The sequence below is a fragment of the Leucopleurus acutus genome (genome assembly GCF_964270905.1).
Source record: "Leucopleurus acutus genome assembly, chromosome: 20".
In the NCBI taxonomy this organism is placed as follows: domain Eukaryota; kingdom Metazoa; phylum Chordata; class Mammalia; order Artiodactyla; family Delphinidae; genus Leucopleurus; species Leucopleurus acutus.
The window spans coordinates 36,611,269-36,638,154 of NC_139162.1; the positions used below are offsets into that span (position 1 = coordinate 36,611,269).

A 26,886-nucleotide genomic window follows, 5' to 3' on the forward strand; every position below is an offset into this window, starting at 1 on the left:
ATTTGTCCGTTTCTTCTAGGTTGTCCAATTTGTTGTCATACAGCTATTCATAATATTCTCTTATAATCCTTTATATTTCTGTGGTATCCTTGTTATTTCTCCTTTTATCAGAGCCTTCTCTCTTTTTTTCGTAGTCTAGCAAACAGTTTGTCAATTTTATCTTTTCAAAGGACAAGCTGTTAGTTTCATTAATCTTTTCTATTGTCTTTTTGGTCTCTGTTTCACTTATTTCTGCTTTGATCTTCATTAGTTCTTTCCTTCTACTGACTTTGGGCTTTGGTCATTCTTTTTCTAGTTCCTTTAGATGTAAGTTTAGATTTATTTGAGAATTTTCATGTTTCTCAGGGCAGGCCTGTATCACTATAACCTTCCCTCTTAGTATTGCTTTTGCTGCATCCCTACAGATTTGGTATGTCATATTTTCATTTTCATTTATTTTCAGGTATTTTAAATTTTTTCCTTTGATTTTTTTGCTGATCTAATTCTTGTTCAGTAGCATTTGTTCTTCACAAATTTATGATTTTTCCAGCTTTCTTCTTCTGGTTGACATCTAATTTCATAGTGTTGTGCTCAGAAAAGATACTTGATATGATTTCATTCTTAAATTTGCTGAGATTTGTTTGTGTCCCAACATATGGTCTATCCTTGAGAATATTTCATGTGCACTTGAGAAGAATGCATTTGGATAGAATGTTTTGTACAAATCTATCAAGTCCTTCTGGTCTAACTTTTCATTTAAGTGTACTTTTCCTTGTTGACTTTTTGTCTGGATGACCTATCCTTTGATGTATGTGGGGTGTTAAAATCCTCTATTATGGTGTTGCTGTCAATTTCTCCCTTTAGGTCTATTAATTGCTTTATATAATTTGGTGCTCCTATGTTAGCATATATATGAATAACTTACATCTTCTTGATGAATTGTCCCCTTTATCTCCATCTTTTATGTCCATCTTTGTCTCTTGTTACCTTTTTTGGCTTGAAGTCTGTTTTATCTGATATGAGTATGGCTACACCTGATTTCCATGGCTGTCATTTGCTTGGAGTATCATCTTCTATCCCTTCACTTTGAGCCTATGTTTGTCTTTAAAGCTGAGTGAGTCTCCTGGAGACAGCATATGGTTGGGTCTTGCTTTTTAATTCGTCCAGCCACTCTGTGCTTTTTGATTGGTGAATTCAGTCCATTTACATTTAGGGTGATTATTGATAAATCAGGACATAGTACTGCCATTTTATTTTTTGTTTTCTGGTTGGTCTGTATCTCCATTGTGGTTTTTTTCCTTGTGTTTCTGTCTGCTATTTTAGTTTGGTCATTTTCTAGTATGTTTTCTCAGTTTCCTCTGTTTTTATGTTTTGTTGTTCCTATAAGGTTTGTATAAAAATATCACATAGTTAAAATACTCTTTTTTTCTGTTGATAACATCTTGTTTTCATTTGCCTGTATGAGTCCTGACCTTTTCCTTCTCCCCTTTTGTGTTTTAGATGTCCCAATTATTTCTTTTTATGTTGTGAGTTTGTTACCAAATTGAAGTAGCTATAGTTATTTTTACAGTTTTTTTTCCTTTAAGCCTTATGTTATGATCAAGTGTTTAACAACCTATTCTGATACAGAGTTGCAATTTTCTGATTCTGTCTATCACCTTACTCAAAGTTTTGTATACTTTTGCCTTTTCATTTCAGGTAGAAGAGTTCCTTTCAACATTTTTGTAAAGCATGTCTAGAGTTGATCAAACTCCCTTAGGTTTTGTTTGTCTGGGGAAAAGCCTATATTTCTCCTTCATATCTGAATGATAATTTTGCTGGAAAGACTATTCTTGACTGACAGTTTTTGTCTTTCAATATTTTGGGTGGGTCATAACACCCTCCTGGCCTGTAGAGTTTCTACTGAGAAATCTGTTGATAGCTTGCTTAATGGGGGTTCCTTTGTAGGTTACCATCTTTTTTCCCCTTTGGCTGCCTTTAAAATTCTTTCTTTGTCATTGAGTTTCAACAGTTTTAATATAATGTGTCTTGGAGAAGATCTTTCTGTATTGAGGTAATTAGATGTTCTCTTAGCTTCATGGACTTGTATGTACAGTTCCTTCCCCAGGTTTGGAAAGTTCTCAGCTATTATTTAAATAAACTCTCTGACTCCTTCTCCTTCTGGGATACCCATTATCTTAACGTTGCCCTTCCTAATAGAGTTAGATAGTTCTCATAGAATTTCCTCATTTTTTGGTCTTAATTCTCTCCTTTTCTACCTGTTTCATTTCTAGATTTCTATCTTCAAGCTTCCATATGGTCTGCTCTCTTTCCAGTGCTTTCTTCGTCTGATTTATTAAGTTCTTCAACTCCAGAATTTCTGTTTGGTTTTTTTTAGAGTTTCAGTCACTTTGATACAGTATTACCTCTGTTCATTAAGTTTATTCCTGAGTACATTGAGCTGCCTTTCTGAGTTTTCTTGTAGCTGGTTGAGTTTCTTTGTGACGGCTAATTTGGATCCTCTGTCAGATCACATTATTCTGATACTTTAAGTTTGGTTTCTGGAGGACTTTCGTTTTCTTTTTGTGATATGGTGTTACCGTAATTCGTCATTGTGCTTGATGAGTTGTTCCTCTGATCGCACATTTGAAGTAACAAAGCTTCCCCCACCCCGCTTGATTCTTTTTTTTTTTAATATTTATTTATTTAGGCTGCACCGGGTCTTAGTTGCAGCACGCAGGACCCTCGTTGCTGCATGTGGGATCTTTTAGTTGCGGCATGCAGGCTTTTTTGCGGACTTCTTAGTTGAGGCATGCGGACTCCGAGTTGCAGCTTGCATGCAGGATCCAGCTCCCTGACCAGGGATCAAACCCGGGCCTCCTGCATTGGGAGTGCAGAGCCTTACCCACTGGACCCCGCCCCCCACCCCACTTGATTCTAAGGGTTCAACAGGTTAGTAATTTGAGGCCTTTCTTTAGTTTTCCAGTAGGTGGCACTATAACACAAGTTTTTGGTTTCTTTTACTGGAGCTGCCTCTGGTTAGACATTTGAGGATTGGCACTTTGTTCGTTGTCATCTTCTTTATTGTCATCGCTTGTGCCTCCAGGGTTGTTGGTGCCTTGCTGCTGTTGGCATCGCCACCTGGGGCACTGGGATTGCGGGCACCTCCAGCACGTCCAGGGTCTACTGAGTTGCAGGCTCTGCTACCATGGGAGTAGGGGGAGGGGAAGAAGGGAGCTGGGGTTGCAGGTCCCAGTAACGTTGGTTCCCTGTGGCTGCCGGTACCACTGCAGCCAGGAGGCTGGTGTTGTATGGCCGCCTCCCCTGTTGCTACCAGGTTCTCTGGGGTTGCAGGCTCAGCCATAGAAACAAAGTGGCAGAGATCACAGGCAGTGACTCTGCTGTTCCCTGAGTGCTGCCTCCTCTTTGTGTTCCAGTCCACCCACCTTTAGATATACAGATGTCTGCAATTCTCCAGCATCTGGTCTATTGGGCAGAGTTGAGTTATGGATATTTTACTGGTTGTAGACTGAAGGGGAGAGACAAAGGGAGCACTTGCACCATCATCTTGCTGACGTCACTCCTTTTCTCTATGTTTTCTTTTAAACGCTTTATAGTTTTCACGCTTACATTTAGGACTTTGATCCATTTCATGTTAATTTTTAAATATGGTATAAGATAAGGGCCCAGCTTCATTCTTTTGCATGTGAATATACAGTTTTCCCAGGACCATTTCTTGAAAAGACTGTTCTTTCCCCTTTTAATAGTCTTGTTATCCTTGTCAAAAATCAATTGACTGAAAAAAAAAAAATCAATTGACTGTATATATGTGAGGGTTTATTTGAGGGGCTCTTTACTCTATTCCATTGGTCTATTTGTCTATTCTAATGCCAGTACCACCTGTTTTGATTACTGTAGCTTTGTAGTAAGTTTTGAAATTAGGAAGAGTCTTCCAAATTTGTTCTTTTTCAAGATTGTTTTGACTATTCAGTGTCCTTTGAGATTCCATGAAACTTAGAATAAGTTTTTCTATTCTGCAAAAAATACTTTTGGAATTTTGATGGGAATCACAATGAATCTGTGGATTGCTTTGAGTAGTACTGTCGTCTTAACAATATTAAGTCTTCAATCCATGAACCCAGGATGTCTTCCCATTTATTTGTCTTCTTTAATTTCTTTTAGCAACATTTTGTACTTTTCATTGTACATCTTATATCTCCCTGGTTAAATTTATTCCTAAGAATTTTCTTCTTTTCAATGTGTTGTAAATGTTTCATTTGTTCCTTGTTAGTGTGTAGAGATGTAACTAATTTTTGTTGATTTTGTATCCTACAACTTTGCTAAATTAGTTTATGTGCTCTGAATCTGTGTGTGTGTGTGTGTGTGTGTGGTCTTTTAGGGCTCTCTACTTGTAAGATCATATCATCTGCAAATGGAGATAACTTTATCATTTGGATTTCCAATTCCAATTTCCAATTTGGATGCTTTTATTTCCTTTTCTTGCCTAATTGTTCTGGCTAGCACTTCTAGTACACTATATTGAATAGAAGTGAAAGTGGACATTTTTGTTTTGTTCCTAATCTTAGGGAGAAAGCTTTCAACCTTTCACCATTGAGTATGATACTAGCTGTGGGGTTTTCATATATAGCCTTTATCATGTTGAAGAAGTGTTCTTCTATTCCTACTTTATTGAGTGTTTTTATCATGAAATGGTGTTCAGTTTTGTCAAATGCTTTTTCTGATTCACTTGAGATGATCATGTGGATTTTTCCCCTTCATTCTGTTATTGCAGTGTATTACATTGATTGATTTTTGTATGTTGAACCATCCTTATGTCCCACTTGGTTATCATATTAAAATGCTGCTGAATTCAGTGCCAGTATTTTGTTGAATATTTTTGCATTGATATTCATAAGGGATATTGGTCTACAGTTTTATTTTCTTCTAGTATCTTTGTCTGGCTTTGATATCAGAGTAATGCTGGCCAATAAGTGAGTAAGAAGTGATCTCTCCTCCAACTTTTTGGAAGAGTTTGAGGATTGGTGTTAATTTTTCTAATGTGTTTGGTAGAATTCACCAGAGAAGCCATCTGGTCCAGGGCTTTTCTTTGTTGAAAGGTTTTTGATTACTGATTCAGTCTCCTTGCTAGTTAGAGATCTATTGAGATTTTTTTTCTTTTTGTTCAGTTTCAGTAGTTTGTGTGTTTCTAGGAATTTGTCTGTTTCATCTAGGTTAGCCTTTTTTTTTTTGGTATACAAATTGTTCTTAGTATTCTTTTCTAATCCTTTGTATATGTGTAAAATGTACACTAATGTCCCAACTTACATGTCTGATTTTAGTAATTTGAGTCTTTTTAATCTCTTTTTTCTCTTTTTCATAGTCATTGTATCTAAAAGTCTGCCTATTTTGTTGATCTTTTCAAAGAACCAAGTTTGGTGGTTTTTATTTTCTCTGGTGTCTTTTTTCCTCTGTTTTATTTATCTCTGCTCTAATCTTTATTATTTTAATGCTTCTGACAAAGGCATGGAACTTTTAATTTAGTTTGCTCTTCTTTTTCTAGTTCTTTAAGTTATTGATTTGAGGTCTTTCTCCCTTTTTTGTCTCCTTTTTTTAATGTAGGCATTTATAGCTATAAATTTCCTTCTTAGCACTGCTTTTGCTGCTTCCTGTAAGTTTTGGTATGTTGTGTTTTCATTTTCATTTGTCTCTAGGTGTTTTCTAATTTCCCTTGTGATATATTCTTTGACCTATTGGTTGGTTAAGAGTGTGTAGTTTATTTTCCACATATCTGTGAATTTTCCAGTTTTCCTTCTATTATTGATTTCTAGTTTCATTTCACTGTTATTGGAAAAGACATTTTGTATTATGTCCATCTTTTACAATTAAGATTTTCTTTTTTTTTTTGGCCTAACATATGGTCTGTCCTGGAGAATGTTCGATGCGCACTTGAGAAAAATATACTCTGTTGTTGTTGGGTGGGGTTTTCTATACATGTCTGTTAGGTCCAATTTGTTTATAGTATTGTTCAAGTCCTTTATTTCCTTACTGGTCTTTTTTTTTTTTTTTGCCATCCTGCTTGGCTTGTGGGATCTTAGTTCCCCGACCAGGGATTGAACCCAGGCCCTTGGCAGTGAGAGTGCAGAGTCCTAACCACTGGACCGCCAGGGAATTCCATCCTTATTGATCTTCCGTGTGGGTTTATTCATTATTGAAAGTGGAGTATTGATGTCTCCAACTGTTATCATAGAACTGTCTAATTTTCCCTTAAATTCTAACAATGTTTGCTTCTTATATTTTGGGACTCTGATTTTTGGTCCATATACATTTATAATTATTATATCTTGGTGAATTGACCCTTTTATCAATGTACAGTGTCCTTTGTCACTTGTAACAGTTTTGACTTAAAGTCTGTTTTTGTCTGATAATAGGCATACCTTGTTTTATTGCACGGCACTTTATTGCGCTTTATAGGTACTGTATTTTTCACAAATTGAAGGTTTGTGGCAACCCTGTGTTGAACAAGTCTATTGGCACCATTTTTCTAACATTTGCTCACTTTGTTTCTGTCATGTTTTGATAATTCTCACAATATTTCAAATATTTTCATTATTATTGCATTTGTTATGGTCATCAGTGATCTTTGATGTTACTATTGCAAAAAGACTTGCTCAGATGGTGGTTAGCATTTTTTAGCAATAAAGTGTTTTTTAATTAAGTTATGTACATTGTGTTTTTTAGATATAATGCTACTTGCGCACTTAACAGACTACAGTAAAATATAAATGTAACTTTTATATGCACTAGGAAACCAGAAAATTCATGTGAGTACTTGAATACCCACTTCATTGTAGTAGCCTGTAGCCAAACCAGCAATATCTCCAACATATGCCTGTATTTGTTTCACCAGCCCAGCTCTCTTTTGGTAACTATATGTATGGAATATCTTTCTCCATCCTTTTACTTTCAACTTAATTATGTCTCTGGATCTAAAGTGAATCTCTTATAGAATATCATATAGTTGGATCTTGGTTTTTTTAATCTTTTCTGCTAATCTCTGCCTTTTGAATGGAGAGTTTAATCCATTTACATTTAAAGTAATTACTAATAAGGAAGGACTTCTGCAGTTTTGCTGTTTGATTTCTATATGTCTTAACAGCTTTGTTATCCCTTATTTCCTTCATCACAGCCTTCTTTTGTGCTTGGTTGATTTTTGTAGTGACACATTTAGATTTCCTTCTGTGCATATCCTTTAGACATCTTCCTTGTGGTTACAATGGGGATTTTGTCTTTTTCTGATTGCCTAAGTCTTTAAAGGTATCTTTACTGTTTTATGAGCATGTGGGAAGTTTTTCATATTAAAGGATGTTGTAGCTCATGTGTAGACACACTGACCCAGCTTATAGGTGGAGAAACTTTGAGAACAGATTTTAGAATTCTTCCCTTAAACTCTTGGTAATTCAAGTGAACAAATCCTCACAAGGCAAAATGGTTCACTACTTTTGTCTCTCCTGTAAAAGTACAAGTGACTTGTCAGTATTTCCTAATAATTATTTTGTTGATTTTGCTTATTGTAAGTGCAGATCATATTGCATTAGCTTGACAAAAAACTGCTTTTACACCATCATGTTTTTGACTTGGTGTTGAATGGCCCTTAACTTTAATCTACATTTGGGTAGGGCTGATTAGCCTGTTTAATGGGTTCCTTTCCTCACAGTCATCTCCTATATGAAGAAAACTACCATTTAAAGACTCACCCAGACTTCCTGGATACACTTGCATGTGTATGTTCCCATCACATATATTTGAAAAAATAAGTGGTATATAATATCTATTGTCCTCATGAGACAAATGTTTTAGCTTTTATGTCCTGACTGATGAGTATGGTATAATGGTAAGCTATATGATTTTTGCAAATCCAAAGTTAGTAAATATTTCAGTATAACAGTAAGATATTATCAGATATTTTTCTTGAGAAATTTAGGAATTACTAATTTTACCCTTTACTTATAATCTCAAAGTATTATTATTATTCCTTGGATTCTATATTAAAATCATGGTTGTATGTGACCATATACAGTCTTTACTGTAGCTGAACTCTTCTATTTTTAATTTTAAAGATCTTTTTGAATTGCCAGATGGTCAGTTGGGTTATGAAGTTAATTTTAGCCAACCAGTCTTCCTACCTGCCTTCCATTCATTTATTTAACTTTTACAATATGAAGTGTTTGCTATGAAGATACAAAAATGGATGATACAGTCCCTGTCCTAAAGGATCTTACAGTCACTTAAGTGAGGTGGCATATATGCAAATGAAGTAAATACAGGATTGACTATGACAGAGACCATTTAAGACAGAAAACAAAGTGCTTTCTTATTAAATATCAAAGTTACTTCTAGTGGGCAGCATTGTTTATGAAGCAAGTAGTCCTTGAAGGAAGGTCCTTTGGGTTTATCCTTGAGGGTAGGTAGATTTTAGAAGGTAGAAATGTTAATTGAGGTTATTATTCCAACAGAGGTACTATAATGAAAAAGGTATAGAATCAGAGTTAATTTGGCCCACAAGAAGTAGTAGAAAGGAGAACAGAGAGAAATGAACTAGGAAAGGTAGATTAAAGCTAGAATTTGAAGACCTTTAAATTAAAGGCTTTATTTAGACAGGCATTGGGGAGTTTTGAAGCATGTTATACTACAAAAAGATATAATCAGAGCTGTACTTTTATTGGGGCACGGAGGCTACTTAGGAGGTTACTTCCATGATTGAGGTGGGAAACCAGGAAGGTCTGAACCAAAGAAGTGACAGTGAAGAGAAAGAAGAGTTGTGGAGACAGACTCCACAAGGATGCAAAGTGACAGTCACTTTCTGGGGCCCGACTGACTTGGAAAATGAAAACTGAATGGATAAAAGAAAGTGTTGAGCTATTTTGGGTGTAGTGAATTCCTCGAGCATTGGGAAATGTCAAGAGTTCAGCAGTGGTATTTGCCACAAGTAGACTGTGCTGTTGCTTTTTATCGATCTATAGATGTAACCTCAGTTTGTTTCTAAAAATTGTTTTATTTTGAAAACTTTTCAAACTTGAAAAATAAAAAACAACCCTACAAAGGCTGTTTTACTGTTTCAAATAATTCAAATCAGCGCTTGATACAAAGATGCAGTTAGCAAGAAAGCCTTTTAGGCTTCTTACTTTTTTCCTCAGTACATTTACTCCCAACATCTGTACTACCCATGCTGTCCAGTACAGGGTCCATCAGCCACATGTAGCTGGTGAGCACTTAACAATGCAGCCAGTGTACATTGAAATGTGCTATAATTACAAAAATAGATCCCAGATTTCAAAGACTTGGTATGAAATAAAGAATGTGAAATATCTCATTAATAATGTTTTATATTGATTACATGTTAAAATGATAACATTTTGGATATTGTTTCAGGGCTCCCCAACACCATCCACATGATAGGTGATTTGCTAGGACCAACATACATTCGTCCTAACAGCTAAGATTATACAGGGAAAGGATCAGTAAGGGAAGAAGATCGTCTGAATCTGGAGAAGTCCTTTCACAGGCTTCATTATGCTCTCTCCTTCCCAAGTGGGGCACACCGAGTATGTTCATTTCTCCAGCAACCAGAAAATGCAGTAATATGTAAAATTTTTCTGCCCAGAAAAGCCCATTTAGAGATTCAGCACCCAAGGTTTTATATTGGGGGCTGTTCACATCGGCACTGTCTGCCTTGCATATACCGAAATTCTAGATTCACAGAAGGAAAGCAAGTATTTGGCATAGATGACATTGTTAACACAAACTCTAGGCACCGTGAACCACCTTATCAGTCAGGTAATAGAGGAAAGCCAAGTTCCCAGATGCCAGCTAAGGGCCAGCCTTGCACACAGACCCTTCTAAAGGTAGCAGCCTTGGTCCTGCTGGATGAACTTTTTGCACAGATATATTAGGTTAAGTAAACTATCAGCAGAATTAATTCCACCAGTTTATTTTTAAAGACTTTTAAATATGGCTACTTGTTCACATTCTTAACTCACATTATATTTATTTTGGCAGTGGTCTAAACTTATATGTAAAATTCTTCTCTAACGTGTTTTAGCTGTTTTCTCTATAAACACTAATGATTTCTCTTTAATACAAATCTGATAAGTAAACAGGTGACAAGCCTCCTTCAAGTGATATCTTTACACTAGTCACTAAAGGTCAGACTAATTGAAGGCTGCAGTAGACTTAGCTCCATATCCTAAATGTAGCTTTATTACCCAAGAAGAAAAAGAAAACCTCCCCTACAAAAAAAGTGTGTGATCAAAATAAAGGATTTTGTGAATTTTTATAAAACAAAAGTCCCAGTTTAAGAATGTCCATTTGATAAGCACATTTGAGAGCTCCAAACAGTACATTTTTACATGCTTATCATTAATTCAAATTGTTAAACTCTTTTGTTCTCTAAAATGTTAATGATTTGTAATTATTATTAATCCATCCATGAAAATATTTCTGAGGAGGTTTATATAAATGGACTAATTCTGCGTGAGAGATTCACTTCATTTCTACTCATTGTAGATTGCAGATGTGACTAAAATAGTATAACTTGGCTAAAATGAATGATATAGAATAGCAACCAGGATATGTTTGACTTCTTCCCAAGCACTGAATACTAATATATACCTCACTCTTTAAGAAAGGGAATGGTTTTAGGAAAGTAATTTCCAGGACTAGAATTGTGAAAGCAGCAGAAGATATTTTTGTTAGAATAAATCTGTAGTGTGATTTTCAGTGACTTACTGCCCTACGGGTCCCCTGCAGACCTAATTGAAGGAGAGAACCATCTTTCACCATCATTGACACATCTCATCACAAGTAGAGGGAAGCTAAAATCCTAACCCCCTCTTCTCTCCCACACCATGACCCATAGTGAGTAAAGGGGAAAGGAGAAAGTCCTCAGGCTATAAGTAGAGAGTAGTTCATAACAGCAGTATTTTTGCTGTTATCTTTGTCCCTTATTTATAAAGACTTATAATTCAGCCATTTTATATAGTTTTGAATTGAAGCATGTCATTAGCAACCCATGTCAATAACTCATACATTGATTCTCATTATAAATAGCTATGCTTGTCCTTTGAAAATCCATAAAGCTTAATACATTTGTAATTTTAAATATACTTCACATTTCTACAAAACGAAATCTGACAATATCATTGCTGCTCTCTAATTGCTTTAAATAATGTGGAGAACAGTTATAAAGAACTCTATGGGGGCTTCCCTGGTGGCGCAGTGGTTGAGAGTCCGCCTGCCGATGCAGGGGACACGAGTTCGTGCCCCGGTTCGGGAAGATCCCACATGCCGCGGAGCAGCTGGGCGCGTGAGCCATGGCCACTGAGCCTGCGCATCCGGAGCCTGTGCTCTGCGACGGGAGAGGCCACAACAGTGAGAGGCCCGCGTACCGGAAAAAAAAAAAAAAGAACTCTATGATAAAAAACTAAGGGTATTTTCCACTCACTGTTCAATCAATAAGAAACACTGCAGAAAACCTGTCTTTTTTTGCCACTTTTGGAACTATGAAGAGCCATCAGAGTACTGTCATATAATGTTCTGTTGATAAACGTTAAGAGCTGATGATAGTTTCACTCAGAAAATCAGAATACCTAGAAGCCACAGTGCTGTTTATAACTTCACTCACCCTGTCTTGAAAATAGCTTCTCTTCCCTGTATCCCCATTTGTGAACTGGATAAAATAGTTAAAATAAGAATTCACCATGTAATATGATATAGTATATAATAGAATTATGGTATGATATATAAACAAAAAACAAAACTCCAGTTTTTAGAAATGAGGAATTCAAAAATGTTATATGTTCTCTAGGACACTTGTTCTATTTTAAAGTACACACATTTGTGTAATATGATTTTGTGATATATATGACACAACAGAAGTGGGTACACTAGCTAATTTTGTACTTGAATAAAATACCACCATACATCTTCATTGGCTTTTCTATCCTTAATCTAACAGCTTATGTATGTAACTAATACTTATTGTCCTTATGATGAGCTTTGAGACCATTAAGGTTTTTTTAAGAATTATATCAAATATGAAATTCAATGGCATATATTCCATATATCTTTACTGTTTAAAACATTTTTTTTGAAATTCCGAAGAGTGTTTTTTTTCCTTTTTGTCTGTGGTAATCCATTCATCCATCAACAGACATTTGGGTTGCTTTAACCTTTTGGCTCTTGTGTATAATGCTGCTATGAACAGCAAGTATCTGTTCGAGTCTCTGCCTTCAATTCTTAAGAGTATATACCTAGAAGGAGAATTGCTGGAGCTTATGGTAACCTATATGAATTTTTGAGGAACTGCCATACTATTTACCACAGCAGTTGCACCATTTTACATTTCTACCAGCAATGCACAAGGGTTCATTGTCTCCACGTCTTTGCTAACATTTTCTTTTAACATTTTGAAAAAATGTACCAGGCTATGGCGCAGTGGTTGAGAATCCACCTGCCAGTACAGGGGACACGGGTTCAAGCCCTGGTCTGGGAAGATCCCACATGCCATGGAGCAACTAAGCCCGTGCGCCACAACTACTGAGCCTGCGCTCTATAGCCCGCAAGCCACAACTACTGAGCCCACATGCCGCAGCTACTGAAGCCTGAGCGCCTAGAGCCCGTGCTCCACAAGAGAAGCCACCACAATGAGAAGCCCGCACACCGCAAAGAAGAGTAGCCCCCGCTTGCCACAGCTAGATAAAGCCCATGCACAGCAACAAAGACCCAACACAGCCAAAAAATATATATATATATATATATACCGGGCTATATACTAGTTTCATAAGAACCATGGGAAATACAGTTGACCCCTGAGTAACAGAGGTTTGAACTGTGCAAGTCCACTTATACATGGATTTTTTTCAGTAGCAAATACTACAGTACTACATGATCTGTGATTGGTTGAATCCACAGATGAGGAACTGGATATGGAGAGGCCTACTATGGGACATGAGCATCTGCACGTTTTCGTGTCTGCAGCGGGTCCTGGAACCAATCCCCCTCAGATACCAAGGGATGACCGTATATTCATATTGTCATTACACTAAAAACAGTCTTTTGGTGCCCAAACTAAGTTCAGGTTTACATGAGTCAGCAACAGAGAATATTGGCCTTTGTCTTATTGTTTGTGTAGTACAGAGTGTGTTCACAAAAAAGCCTTTGAGGTAAGATATTGACTTTATAAGAGTAAATGTAAAATAAATCAGGATGAGTTGTAATCTGTATGCTTTCAGTTCTTAGCAACAAAGTTTCCTTTTTTCCTACAGCTCCCTGCACAGGCAGCACTTTCTTTTGCCATAGCAACATGTGCATCAATAATTCTTTAGTCTGTAATGGGGTTCAAAACTGTGCATACCCTTGGGATGAAAATCATTGTAAAGGTGAGTCTATTGGCAAAGGCCAGCCTTTTTGAGAGAGGAGTGTTCATTGCCTTTCATTAAGAAAAATTAAAATGTCTTTTTCTACAACTGTGCTTGGCATAACTGCTTTGGCTGGAATAAACACATATAAAATAAATGTTCTCCTTAATGGATCATAGACTTCTGGGATGTGGTAAAAGTGAAGAAAAATATTTATTCTCACCAAAAGCATTTTTTTTATAGACTATGTTTTTTACCTTAAAGTTGTTCAAAAGTCAATCATGGTATTTCCTGCCCTTATTTTCTTGGTCATTTCTATTGTAAAGATACCTTATTCTCATAATAATTTAGATTGTAACCTAGAGTATTCTTATTTTTTAAATTAAATGAAAATACTATTTAATAAAAATCAACTGATGGATTCAGTCTTACAATGTAAAAACAGAATCATTATAAAGACTGCTTTTTCTATTCCATGAATTTCCTACACTATATTTCCAGTATATACTCCCTGGAAGATAAGTATGGCTTGTGGTAATACTAGTTGAATGTCTACAAACTGGTTATCAAATCACTGTTTCAGTACTAAAGTTTATCTCCCTTTTATTCTCCCAAGAGTTCAATAAATATCTTACTACGGAAAGTTAATGTAATCTGATATGGCTATCTGAAGTACTTGAGAGAAAGTATTTTCAGGTAATCATTCAAAAACAGTAGACCATGATAACATACCTGAGTGGGTTAGTCAGATCATTCTCTTGCTTATGGCCATCAGTAGAAATACTATGGATATACTCAAAACTACCATAGAACAGAAAGCTAAACTTGATAGAACAAGGGTATTTTGTTTTGGTGTTTTCTGTATTCATGTATTACTTTGATCTGCAAGCTATGTATTCACGTACCTTCTGAGTAAAGAACCAAGTCCTTTTCCTTTTTCGTAGTCTGTCTAGCTGCGTTATGATTGGTTAGTTTAACCAGAAGTCGTAATGGGATTATTTTGTTTAAAAACCTAATTTTAAATTGCATTTTCTGTGTTGTATTTGAAAAAAAATACAGAAGTCTTCTGCTTTACTTAAAAATACTTTACCAATTTGTGACAGGACTCATGAACAAATTTTAAAAGCCTCATTGTTTTTCTTTCTCTTTTCTGCAGAAAAGAAAAAAGCAGGACTGTTTGAACAAATCACTAAAACTCACGGAACAATTATTGGCATTACGTCAGGGATTGTCTTGGTCCTTCTCATTATTTCTATTTTAGTACAAGTGAAACAGCCTCGAAAAAAGGTCATGGCTTGCAAAACTGCTTTTAATAAAACTGGATTCCAAGAAGTGTTTGATCCTCCTCATTATGAACTGTTTTCACTGAGAGACAAGGAGATGTCTGCGGACCTGGCCGACCTGTCGGAGGAACTGGACAGCTACCAGAAGGCGCGGTGCTCCTCCACGGCGTCGCGGTGCATCCACGACCATCACTGTGGATCGCAGGCACCCAGCATCAAACAAAGCAGGACCAACCTCAGTTCCATGGAACTTCCCTTCCGAAATGATTTTGCACAACCGCAGCCAATGAAAACATTTAATAGCACCTTCAAAAAGAGTAGCTACACTTTCAAGCAGGCACACGAGTGCCCTGAACAGGCCCTAGAAGACAGAGTAATGGAAGAGATTCCCTGTGAAATTTATGTCAGAGGGCGGGAAGATTCTGCACAAGCATCCATATCCATCGATTTTTAATCTTCTACTGAAGGTGACATTAATTATTAAGTATGTACGTATGTAGCCTAGAGAGCACCCATACTGTTTTCAGCAGCCAACCCTTTTCTCCTGTCAGAGCCAGGAAGATCTTCATTTCGCATTAACCTAATGTAATGGTGAAGTTTTTATTATCTCAGGCAGTCTATATATGTTAACCCAACCTGGGAACTTATTCCATTCAGTAAAAAACAAAAAATAAGCCTCTATTGCTCAGTGTCCTACAAACAAAGCACCAGTTACATAGTAGCATTTGGAGAGATGAGGGGTGGTGTTGCGCCAGGCTCAGCTGCCTGCGGGTCTTAGCAGCAGGAAGACCGCTCCTGATTGATACAGCTCTGTCAATGTTTTGATCCCACAATAAGTTTAAAAGTAAGATTTTTCTTCACATTCCTTTTATTTTTTTCTTTTCTCTAAATTTAATTTGTTTTATAAGCCAGTAATTTTACCCTTTCAGTTTCTTACATAAGTGGTTCATGTATCACACGTATTTCAATATAGGCATTTGTTCTAGAATTTGTCAAAATATAACTAGTTACTGTGATAAGTGCCAATTAAGACACAGAGTTGTGTTTTGTCCATCTTTCTTCTTGACAAGTTTCTATACTGCTGCCTTTTAATTACTGGATCCTTAGTCTTTATTTTCTGTGATATGATTTAGCACCTTTAAGTCATATTTTGTCTTAGTTATATGAAAAAGTTTCATAATCCTGGGATGTATGCACCATTGCCAGTTATACCTAAAAACTTGACGAAGATTAAAATTTTTAGAAATGCTTTGAAATTTCCCAAGTTTTATTACATTCAGTGATAGCACATTCATTCCTGTGAGCAAAAAGTCATTTAATGCATTTGGGGGGAGGCCTATCATTATATTTATTTCCAGTGTTTCTCATTACTAGATCTGTGTTTTGTATTATTTTTATAAAAAGATTATTTCACTCCCTTTGTATTGGTTTATCTTGTAGGATATGGTAACCAAGGTTGTTTGAGAGTTAAAGGAAAATGCCTAAGAAACTGTATAAGCCTTTAGATTGCTTCTTACTTGGGACAGTACGTTTTTCTAGTTCTTACCAAGAATAACAATTTCCACTTTTTTTTAAACTGCACTTTTGACCTTATTTTTTTTTAATGGTATATAAACAATAATTTATAAACATGATATAAAAACTCATTGTGTTTTTTTAGACTTTTGATATTATTTGATACTGTACAAACTTTATTAAATCAAGATTAAAGAGCTACATGACAGATTTCTTTCAATGTTTGCATTAGTGACTTTGTATACAAATATGCTGTGATGGAACTGTACACTATAATTTATTGTAAAGACCTTGGTAATGTGTACATAAGCATTTGTTTCCTCTTGTTATTGCATTTAGTTTATGATAAATTTTTCACTGTGTGATATTTATTGTTCTAAATCACCACACAAATCTGATATTAAAATATACATTGTTACATGATTCTTCAATCATGTTATTTATGGCACTGAGATTTTCGATCTTAAGATATATATGGAAAGGAATCCATTTATTGAATTATAACTAAAAGATAAATTCTCATTTTTGATATTTTTTTGTAGTTAAATTCTCAATGAAATGAGAAATTAAAGTTTCACTGGATTTCATTGATTTTTTTAAAGTATCACATCTGTATGTTTTCTCAGATTAATGAAAACTGTGACCTTAAACATGATACATGTATAATACTCCTTCAAAATGCTTATTATATCACATTTTTTATTTTTAAAAAAGTATATACCATCCAGAAGATAGGAAAGCCTACAAATAGTATTGTCTTGATTTAAGTTTTTTTAAAGTCAGCATAATTTCCTGTTTTAAAAATATAACTTGGGAAGGTAAAAAGACTTAACGAATGTAGTGTTCAATGAACTAATGAACCAGAGCCAGATTAGGTAGCTAAATTCTTTCAGTAGCTGAAAAGGCATTTTAGTAGGTAACACACCAGACAGTATTTAGTAAATCCTTAATAAAATAATAACTGTGATCTCATTCTTAATGAAAGGAAAATTACCATATTTTCTATGTAAAATTATATCCATTAAAAAAAACTATTAAATCGTCTTTAACATCTATAGTAGAAAATAATACAATATGCTTAACTAGTCACTTGTAACTGTATTTTTTTTTTTTTTTTTTTTTTAGTGGTACGCGGGCCTCTCACTGTTGTGGCCCCTCCCGCTGCGGAGCGCAGGCTCCGGATGCGCAGGCCCAGCGGCCACGGCTCACGGGCGCAGCCGCTCCGCGGCATGCGGAATCCTCCCGGACCGGGGCAAGAACCCGCTTCCCCCTTAAAAGGGTATGAAGAGGCCTACAAAATACAAAGCCTTTAAAGAAGACATTTAACATTTAAAAAAGCACAGAAGTACATGATTTCAGGCAACTCAGCAAAGCTTGGACAACAAATTTGATTCTAAATTTTCTTGCTGCTAAAACAAATGAAATCTTTGTTTTTCATGGTAGAAAACTCAAACTTATCTGCAAGAGGCTAGTTTTCTCTTAAACTAAAGAAAGGAGGGTCTTCATATTGAACGACATTTCCTCATAATTTAAAGAAAATGCAAAATACAGAGAGAGGCCATAATGGTAAATCTTAACCCAGTGAAGACACATCATCTCAGTGTAGTCTAGGAACTAAAGAACCAGACGATCAATAGCTAAGCTAGCCTGAGACTGGCTTATTATTTTATTTTATGTTATTTTGAATTTTATTTTATTTTTTTATACAGCAGGTTCTTATCAGTTATCTATTTTATGCACATCAGTGTATACATGTCAATCCCAATCTCCCAGTTCATCACACCACCCCACCACCCCCTCCACTTTCCCACTTTGGTGTCCATATGTTAGTTCTCTACATCTGTGAGACTGGCTTATTATTATTCATTGAACTATAGGTGGGTATTAGATCTCATTTATTTCTTAGTTAAACATTTGGCAGTATATGATATGAAGAGAAGAGAATGAAACTAATAAATTTTAGGCATTATTTCCAGAATAATGCTAATTGCTGTATATATAGTCTTTCATCTTTGAGGTAATGAGAAAACTTTGCAAATTGTTTACTAATGTGAAAGCCATAAATTTTAGTAATTTAAGAAGAAATTTAGCCATCTTGTGGAAGTTATTACACCCTTCACAGAGAATATAATACCCAGTGTTAAACATAGAACAAAAAAGGCAAATCTGGAGGAGAGAATATCTTCAATTCAGAAGCAGCATTAGGTGCACTTGTACAGCACTGTCATTTGTGACACCATTGATCCCAAATTTAACACAAGGTGTTAATCCCCAAGTGCCCTCAAATTTCAGGAAACCTACTAATCCCAACATCTGAAGTATGTAGGAATAAAGTATGATGTACCTTTTGTGAGGGGAGATGTTCACCCCAAAGGTTTAACAAAAAGCAAAGGATTTTCCACATTTCAAATCACAAAAGAGATCAAAAACACTCCTTTTATTTTGACTTGTTAATAGCTTGTGTCAGTGTCTTTGTCACTTTTCATATGATTATTAGGCATTAAAAGAACCTCCTAAATGCCTGAACATTTTTATAGTTCTGCTATTGTCTGGTGAGGACGCTTCCTTGTTTCAGGAGTGTGTCAACTGATGAACAGGATAGGAAAAGCCTAGTTGTGACTACAGGAATAATTCTCAATCAGAGAAGAGTATGCTTTCTTACAAAATGGTGTCTGCTGTATTGTTCATGATCAGAAGGAACCTTGAGATTTTGTTTTTTTTGAAGATCCAAGAAAGATTATCTGCTCCAACTTTATTAATGAGAAGACTGAAGCACAGAGAAGAGAATGCAGTGCCCACATCTCAGAGCTAGTCCAGCGCCCTTTCCTTGCTTTCTGCTCTCTCCCTGCTTTAGCTGGCTATATGTTTTAAAAGCCACTCTAAACAGCAGCCCAGATGTTTCATGTAAGGCTGTCAATTACTCTGATTTAAAATGTAATTTATTCTACAACAATTTCTTTCAAAGCATTATATTTTACTTTTTTTTTCCTTATGTAACACTTTGTTATTCTACAATTATGTTGCCACTATTTCTTGGCACCTGCAAATTCTACAAGACAATTACTGTGAATTCTTAATAAACAATGTTTGTTTGTTAACAATTTATATCCTTGACACTGGACAGAAAGAGCTTTCAGTGTTTTGCTTTTGTGATCTTTTTTAAATCTAAAGGAAAAAACGTATACTCTAGAAATTAAAACACTTGTGTGTGCTGTATCTCTTGAATTTGGAGAATGATTTGAGTTCTGAGCTAAATAATATGACAAGTTGACCTCGGATATCTTTTTTTTAGCTTTCTGCAAAATCAGTTGTCCATGTTTTATATACCTCTACTAATAACAAACTCGTAATTCTGAATTTGCTTTTTTTAAAGCAACTTTTCCATATATTTCTGTGATTGGTTTAATGACTACAAAAGCCCAGGAAGCTAATGACTGGGGTGCATGTTTAGTATGTACTGTCTTGAGTATATTCTTTTGAAGCAATGATTTTTCTTTTAGAGGTGAACTTCCAGACCATATAAGACTTCTCATATGCTTAATACTCGATTTGATACATCACAGTAAAGAATTTGACCCTTGAACTGGGAATAAAACTTGTGTTTTGATTTCCTTGCTTGCCTCAATTTCCAAAGACTCTAGAAGTCGCAAAGAATCCTAAATTCCTTCCCAGGCAAAGTTGGCATTTCCTATCTTGTCACTTCCAAACTAAAATAATCATAGTTACGATAAAAAATAAAAGCTTCCTCAGGCTATTACACCATTTTAAGTTTTCAAATAAATCTTCAAGTGAGGAACTTAAAAAAAAAAAAAAATAGAACAAGATGGTCTTAAGTTGCCTGCAGTATCCAGGCTGCTGCCTCTGGTCACTGAAGTGGCCCTGAGATCTTCCACAGAGTGGGCTGTCAGAACACGTTGTCCTTTTGAGGTACACAGCCAAGCTTAGTAAGGGTGGGTGGGTAGACCTCATGAAAGGTGTACCCTGAGGAGAAAGCAAAGAAAGCCAAAAACTCTTGAGTCTTTCAGTCACACAGATCAAGGAGCAAAAGGAGAAGAAAAGAAAGGTAGCTACCACTGGTCTGTCTCCGCAAATAGTTACAGAGCAATTTTACTTTTTGTGTTATTTAGGATCAAGAAATAGCTTTTATCTAAAAGTGGTCTCACCCTCCAAGCTTTGTCATACTCTGTAACATCTGGTGCTAGCAGGCCACTTGAGCCGGTACCTTCTTTATTGAAACATTTTGAGTACCTGCTGATTGCTAGAAGGAATTTCCATCAAAAAATCTAGGTTTTGAACATGCTTTTCAAATCTTGTTCTATTCTTCCATTGATGACATTGTCTAGGATTTGTATTAAGCTTTGTATTAAGTGGTGTTTCAGAGAAGCATTCACAAATTTTGAACCCAAAAATAGTCATGTGAATCGTAGGGGAGTTTTCTCTACCTTTGAGTAACTATCAGTCTGTTACGTGTAACGCCTCAGAAGACAATTTAGCTCTGAAAATGTGCACAAGTAACTTGCTGCAACTGACTCAAATATGTGGCCTCTGCCTTTCACATTCAGTGTCTGAAGGTAACCTTACTTTCTCAGTCATTAGTTTTTAATATAAAAAAAGAAAGAATAACGCTTTAAGTAAGTGGTAGGAGGCTTCCAAGATGGCTCCCAGCAATTCCTACCTCCCAGTATTCACAATCCTCTATCATCCCCTGACCTTGAATATGAGCTGGACCTAGTGACCTGCTTCTAATGAACAGAATACGGCAAAAAGGACACGTCTCTCCTGAGACTAGGTGACAGAAAGACTCTGTCTTCTATCTGGCTCACTATTACTCTTGTGCTTTCCTGCTCTGATGGAAGCCAGTTGCCATGTTCTGAGATGCCCTATGGAGAGGCCTATGTGACAAGAAACCAGGGTTTCCAGGCAACAGCACAGAGGCCCCCAGTACAACCACCTGCAAAGAACTGAATCCTGCCAGCAACACGTGACTGGGTCTGGAAGAGGTTCCTCCCCCCACTGGAGCCTTGAGATGACCACAGACAACACCTTGATTATAGTTTGTGAGGGACCTTGAGCCACACCCAGATTACTGACTCAGAAACCCAAGATAGTATATGTTGCATTAAGCTGCTAAACTTAGGGGTAATTTGTTATGCAGCCATAGATAATACGAAGCTAGAAAAGACAGTGGCATGTCCCAGTTTCACTCCTGGGGTAAACGTATTGATGGAATCTAACACGATGTTATATGTTTGCAGAACTATCAGTGCAGTGGGCACATCTTGAACCTGGCAGCATGGAATGAGGAGAGCTAATCTTCCCCTTACATGAGTACCTGTCAGCTATTTTAGCGTCCCCAGCCACAAATAAAAACACTTAACTAAATCCGTTCTCTCTCAAGTATGGCAAAAGATACTGAAATTTGATTCTGCATTTGAAATGTAAATAAGATTACAATTAAATCCTAACTCTCTAATAGTGCCCCTTTTAAATCACTTATCAAGTCTCCTTTGAGTAAGATAAAATTATCTTAAAATGAATAAAGGATAAAGTTCTATTCAAATTCTATATAGTATTCCCATAATTCAGTCAAAATCTTTCATATTTCCAATCACACTAACACCCAGTTTCCTAGACTGCAGAGCTAGTTACAGCTCTATCATTACTCCACTTGAAAAGGTGATTCTTGGGAAAGCTGATTAAGAAAGCAATAGAGCACACCCCCACCCGCAAAAAAAAGAAGGTTGAGGGGACTGCACTGAGAAATACAAATCTTTCATGTCCAGAACCACTCTACCCCCAAAATGAGAAATGTAGCCAAAACATTTCAATACAGAGATTTTTCTGTTGTGATGAAAAATAATAGATTTCCTGGAAGAGAATGCTCTTTTTTCCTTTTTTTTTTTTTTTTTTTTTGCTTTGCTTTGCTTTGCCTTGGTTCGCTTTGCTCTGCTTTGGTCAAAATGATCGAAAAACCAACTCTGCAAAGTTGATCGAAAAACCAACTCTGAAATTGTTTTCAGCAGCTGACTGACAGCCACAGCTACCTGCTACAAAGATAAACTGTATCTTTCATTGTATCTGTGTATAAATATTTCCTTTGAATTTGAAGCTGCTATTGCTGGCATTGTTTTGCCCTGTGGGTAGAACTGTGTCCTAAATCCCTTTCTAATATGAATGCGTCAAACCTTAGCCTCTAGAAGTAGGATAGTACCTGTTGCTTTGGCAGCTCCACCTTAATACCTTGATCTCTGCAAGAGAGGTGCCGAATGAATCTCTAGTCTTCCCATCCTGCCATTTTTAATTGCTAGATGGCAGGCAGTGACTATACTGCTTGAAGCTTTACGTTGTTTTCCTGTGGGATTGGGAGAAGTGCCTGCCTTTCCACTAGGAGCCTTGTGGATAACCTCTCTGTCATTTAAAATAAGCATACCCACACATGCACTGTCCAAAAACTGTCCTCTCGTGCTATCGCTACCTTCTTTCATGAGGATCCAGTGTTTTGTTTTGTTTTCCCATTACTCACAAATGCTCACACATTTCTTAAGGAAATTCTACAACACCAAACCAGGTTCTCTGAAGAAACTCCCAAAGTTTGTCTGTGAAAATGAGGGACCTTCCCTGACCAGTGCAGGTCAGTGCTAGGCTGAGAGGTGTACAGAGAAACTGTCTTTATCAAAAGCTATGTCTTAAAGGATGTGCCAGGGAATGCTTCTGTTTTAAGCTGACACTTTCACCTCTCCACCCTAGAAAAACAGCTCGCTTCTCTTCCCCTCATCAGATAAGCAAAGAAAGTGATTGCCCACTTTTTAATTGTAGGTTTACATAAACGCAGAATTCTAGAGCATTGATTTTTTGGGGCCATAATCCACACTTTAACACACTGAGCTGCATTTGGCGGCATGCCAGATGTGTAAAGTTGGAATTTAATGACATTTCAGTAGCAGCCCCAGAATTTAGTACAGTACCACTGTCGAATACTAATGTGCCAGTAGCAAGAAAACAAGAACAGAAACAGCTTCTTTCTCAGGTACCTTTTTTGCCTTTCTTGGAGATGGGGAAACTGAAAGCAATTAACAATTTGGTGGAAACTTCAATCTCATAAAGAAACTCCAGTCAAAAGCAACCCATCGTAGTCGCTATATTCGGGGAACTTTATCAATGAACCAAAGGTAAGTTCATTTTTAATACTTTACAATGTTAATTATACTACCTATATATGAAGTTTGTGTTTTTCCTGAAGATGTTATCAAGCACTTTTACTTTCTGAAAATAATTATGGACATCAGAAGTATTGTGACTGGCATCACCATGTGATAACATCATTTCTGCTTCTTATGACTTACAAAATGGAGTTCCATTTCCTTTTAATTAGAGGGGAGAGTGAGAAAATCTAATTTTGAAAAAATGAATTTTCTTATCCTAAAGAATGGGATTTCTCAAACTCAGCACTGTTAACATTTTGGGCCGCATGATACTTCGTTACAAGGAGACCACTTTGTGTATTGTAGGATGTTTAGCAGTGTCCCTGACCTATACTTCAGTAGCACCCCCCCCATTTGTGACAGCCAAAAGTGTCTCCAGATATGGCCAAATGTCCCCTGGAGGGAGGGGTCAGAATCAGCCCAGGTAAGAACCACTGCTATAACGAGATTAAAGGGTTCCCAAAGGGCTTCCCTGGTGGCTCAGTGGTTGAGAATCTGCCTGCCAATGCAGGGGACACGGGTTCGAGCCCTGGTCTGGGAAGATCTCACATGCCGCGGAGCAACTAAGCCTGTGCGCCACAACTACTGAGCCTGCGCGTCTGGAGTCCGTGCTCTGCAACAAGAGAGGCCGCGATAGTGAGAGGCCCGTGCTCCACGATGAAGAGTAGCTCCCGCTCACCACAACTAGAGAAAGCCCTTGCACAGCAACGAAGACCCAACACAACCAAAAATAAATAAATTAATTTAAAAAAAAAGGGTTTCCAAAAAAAAAACCAACCAAAAGCTGTTGAATTCTATTTTAAAGAAATACTTCAACTACTCAGCCATAAAAAAGAATGAAATTTTGCCATTTGCAATGACATGGATGGACCTGGAAGGTATTATGATTGGTGAAATAAGTCATACAGAGAAAGACAAATACTCTGTGTTATCACTTATATGTGGAATCTAAAAAATAAAGCTACTGAATAGGGACTTCCTTAGTGGCTCAGTGGTTAGGAATCCACCTGCCAATGCAGGGGACACGGGTTTGATCCCTGGTCTGGGAAGATCCCACGTGCCGCGGAACAACTAAGCCCATGCTCCACAACTACTGAGCCCATGCGTCACAACTACTGAAGCCTGCACATCTAGAGCCCATGCTCCGCAACAAGAGAAGCCACCACAATGAGAAGCCCGTGCACCCCAATGAAAAGTAGCCCCAGAGTGCCACAATTAGAGAAAACCCATGCACAGCAACGAAGACCCAACACAGCCAAAAATAAATAAATAAATTAAAACTACTGAATATAACAAAACAGAAACAAGACCCACAGATATAGAGAGCAAACTAGTGGTTACCTGTGGGAAGAGGGATGAGGGAGGGGCATAATAGGGGTAGGGGATTAAGAGGTACAAACTACTATGTATAAAATAAATAAGCTATAAGAATATATTGTACAGTATAGGGAATATAGCCAATATTTTATAATAACTTTAAATGGAGTATAATTTATAAAAATTTTGAATCACTATGTTGTACACATGAAACTAATATTGTAAATCCACTGTGCTTCAATTCAAAATAAAGAGGGACTTACCTGGTGGCACAGTGGTTAAGACTCTGCACTCCCAATGCAGGGGGCGCAGGTTTGATCCCTGGTCAGGGAACTAGATCCCACATACATGCTGCAACTAAGGAGCCCTCCTGCCACAACTAAGGAGCCAGCAAGCCACAACTAAGGAGCCTGGCTGCCTCAACTAAGTAAATGCAGGTGATTTTTGTGCATTAACTTTATACACAAACTTTCTAAACTCACTTATTCTAGTGGCATTTTATAGATTCCTCTAGATTTTTTATATATGCAAACATAACATCTGTGAATAAAAGCAGTTGTACATTATGTATGCATTTTATTTCTTTTTCTTGCCTTGTTACACTGGCTAGGACTGTCAGGATGATGTTAAATAGAAATGGTGAGAGTGGATATCCTTTTTTTTTTTTATTGTTATTTTATTGTTTTTCATCTCAGGGGAGAAAGCATTTAATCTTTCACCATTTAGTATTATTTAGGTACACATTTTTCATAGATGCTTTTTATCAAGTTGAGGAAATTCCCTGTTATACCTAGTTTGCTAAGAGATTTTATTTTGTATAGGTGTTGAATTTTATCAAGTACTCTCTCAGCATCTATTGAGGTAATCATATGGTTTTCCTCTTTTTTTATATGATAAATGACATTGATTTTTCAAATGTTAAATCAACCTTGCATCCCTGGGATAAATTTACTTGGTTGCAATGTATTACACTTTGTATATACTGCTAGATTTAATTTCTAATACTTGCTAAGAATTTTTTGCATCTACATTTATCAGGAACATTTGTTTGTAAGCCTCATGATATGAGTTGGGAGGTAATTTACTTTCTCCTGCATTTTCTAATTTTGCATAGAATTGGTATTTCATCCTTAAATGTTTGATAAAATTCACCAGTGGAGCCATCTAAGCCTGATATCTTATTTGTCTGAAGATTTTTAATGGGAAATTTATTTTTTTAAATTGAGATAAGGCTGTTTAGTTTTCTGTTTCTTCTTGAGTCCATTCTGGAATGCAAGGAATTTGGGCACTTCATTTAGGTTGTTGATTTTTTAAAAATTTAATTAATTAATTAATTTTTAAATTTTTGGCTGCATTGGGTCTTCATTGCTGTGCATGGCTTTCTCTAGTTGTGGTGAATGGGGGCTACTCTTCGTTGTGGTGCACAGGCTTCTCATTGTGGTGGCTTCTCTTGTTGCAGAACACGGGCTCTAGGTGCATGGGCTCAGTAGTTGTGGCACACAGTCTCAGTTGCTCCGCGGCATGTGGAATCTTCCTGGACAAGGGATCGAACCCGTGTCCCCTGCGTTGGCAGGTGGATTCTTAACCACTGCACCACCATGGAAGCCCTAGGTTGTTGATTTTATTGACATAATATTTTCTTATTATTCTTTAAATATATGTAGAATCTGCTGTGATGTCTCTGCCTTCATTTTTGATAATAGTAATCTGCATCTTTTTTCCTTTTTTTAAAATCAGTCCAGCTGAAATTTACAACTTTACTGATCTTTACCAAGGCCCAGCCTTTGGTTTATTTGATTTTCTTTATTATTTGTCCATTTAAAAAATTTTATTGATTTCTACTTCTGTCGTTTTGTTTTCTTCTTTCTACTTAATTTGGGTTTATTGTTCTTTCTAGCTTCTTAAGGTGGAAGATTTATCATTGGCTTTAGACTTTTCTGTTATTAGCAATGTTTCTATTACTGATTTCTAATTTAATTCTTTTGTGGTTAAAAAACACATCCTATATGATTTCTGTCATTTTAATTTATTAAAACTCATTTTATGACCCAGCATATGGTCTCTCTTGGTAAACATTTCATGTGATATTTAAAAGAATATATGTTCTGAAGTTGTGTGTAGTATTTTAAATCTTAAAAACAATCAGAAAAATAGGCAGATTTTATACATATATGTGTAATATTCTAAACAAATATC

General features: G+C 36.5%; 1 protein-coding gene across 2 annotated transcripts in view; it reads left to right on the top strand.

The window, feature by feature from the left end:
- Positions 1-15,110, top strand: part of NETO2 (neuropilin and tolloid like 2) — a gene marked incomplete at both ends in the record, with an annotated part of 67,192 nt that extends 52,082 nt beyond the window's left edge. For both annotated transcript variants that reach the window (XM_082862513.1, XM_082862514.1), the window contains 2 exons: positions 13,281-13,394; positions 14,530-15,110. In XM_082862513.1, the coding sequence (XP_082718639.1) occupies positions 13,281-13,394; positions 14,530-15,110 (695 nt within the window). The remainder of the gene's footprint in view (positions 1-13,280; positions 13,395-14,529) is intronic.
- Between the last annotated feature and the right edge of the window lie 11,776 nt (positions 15,111-26,886).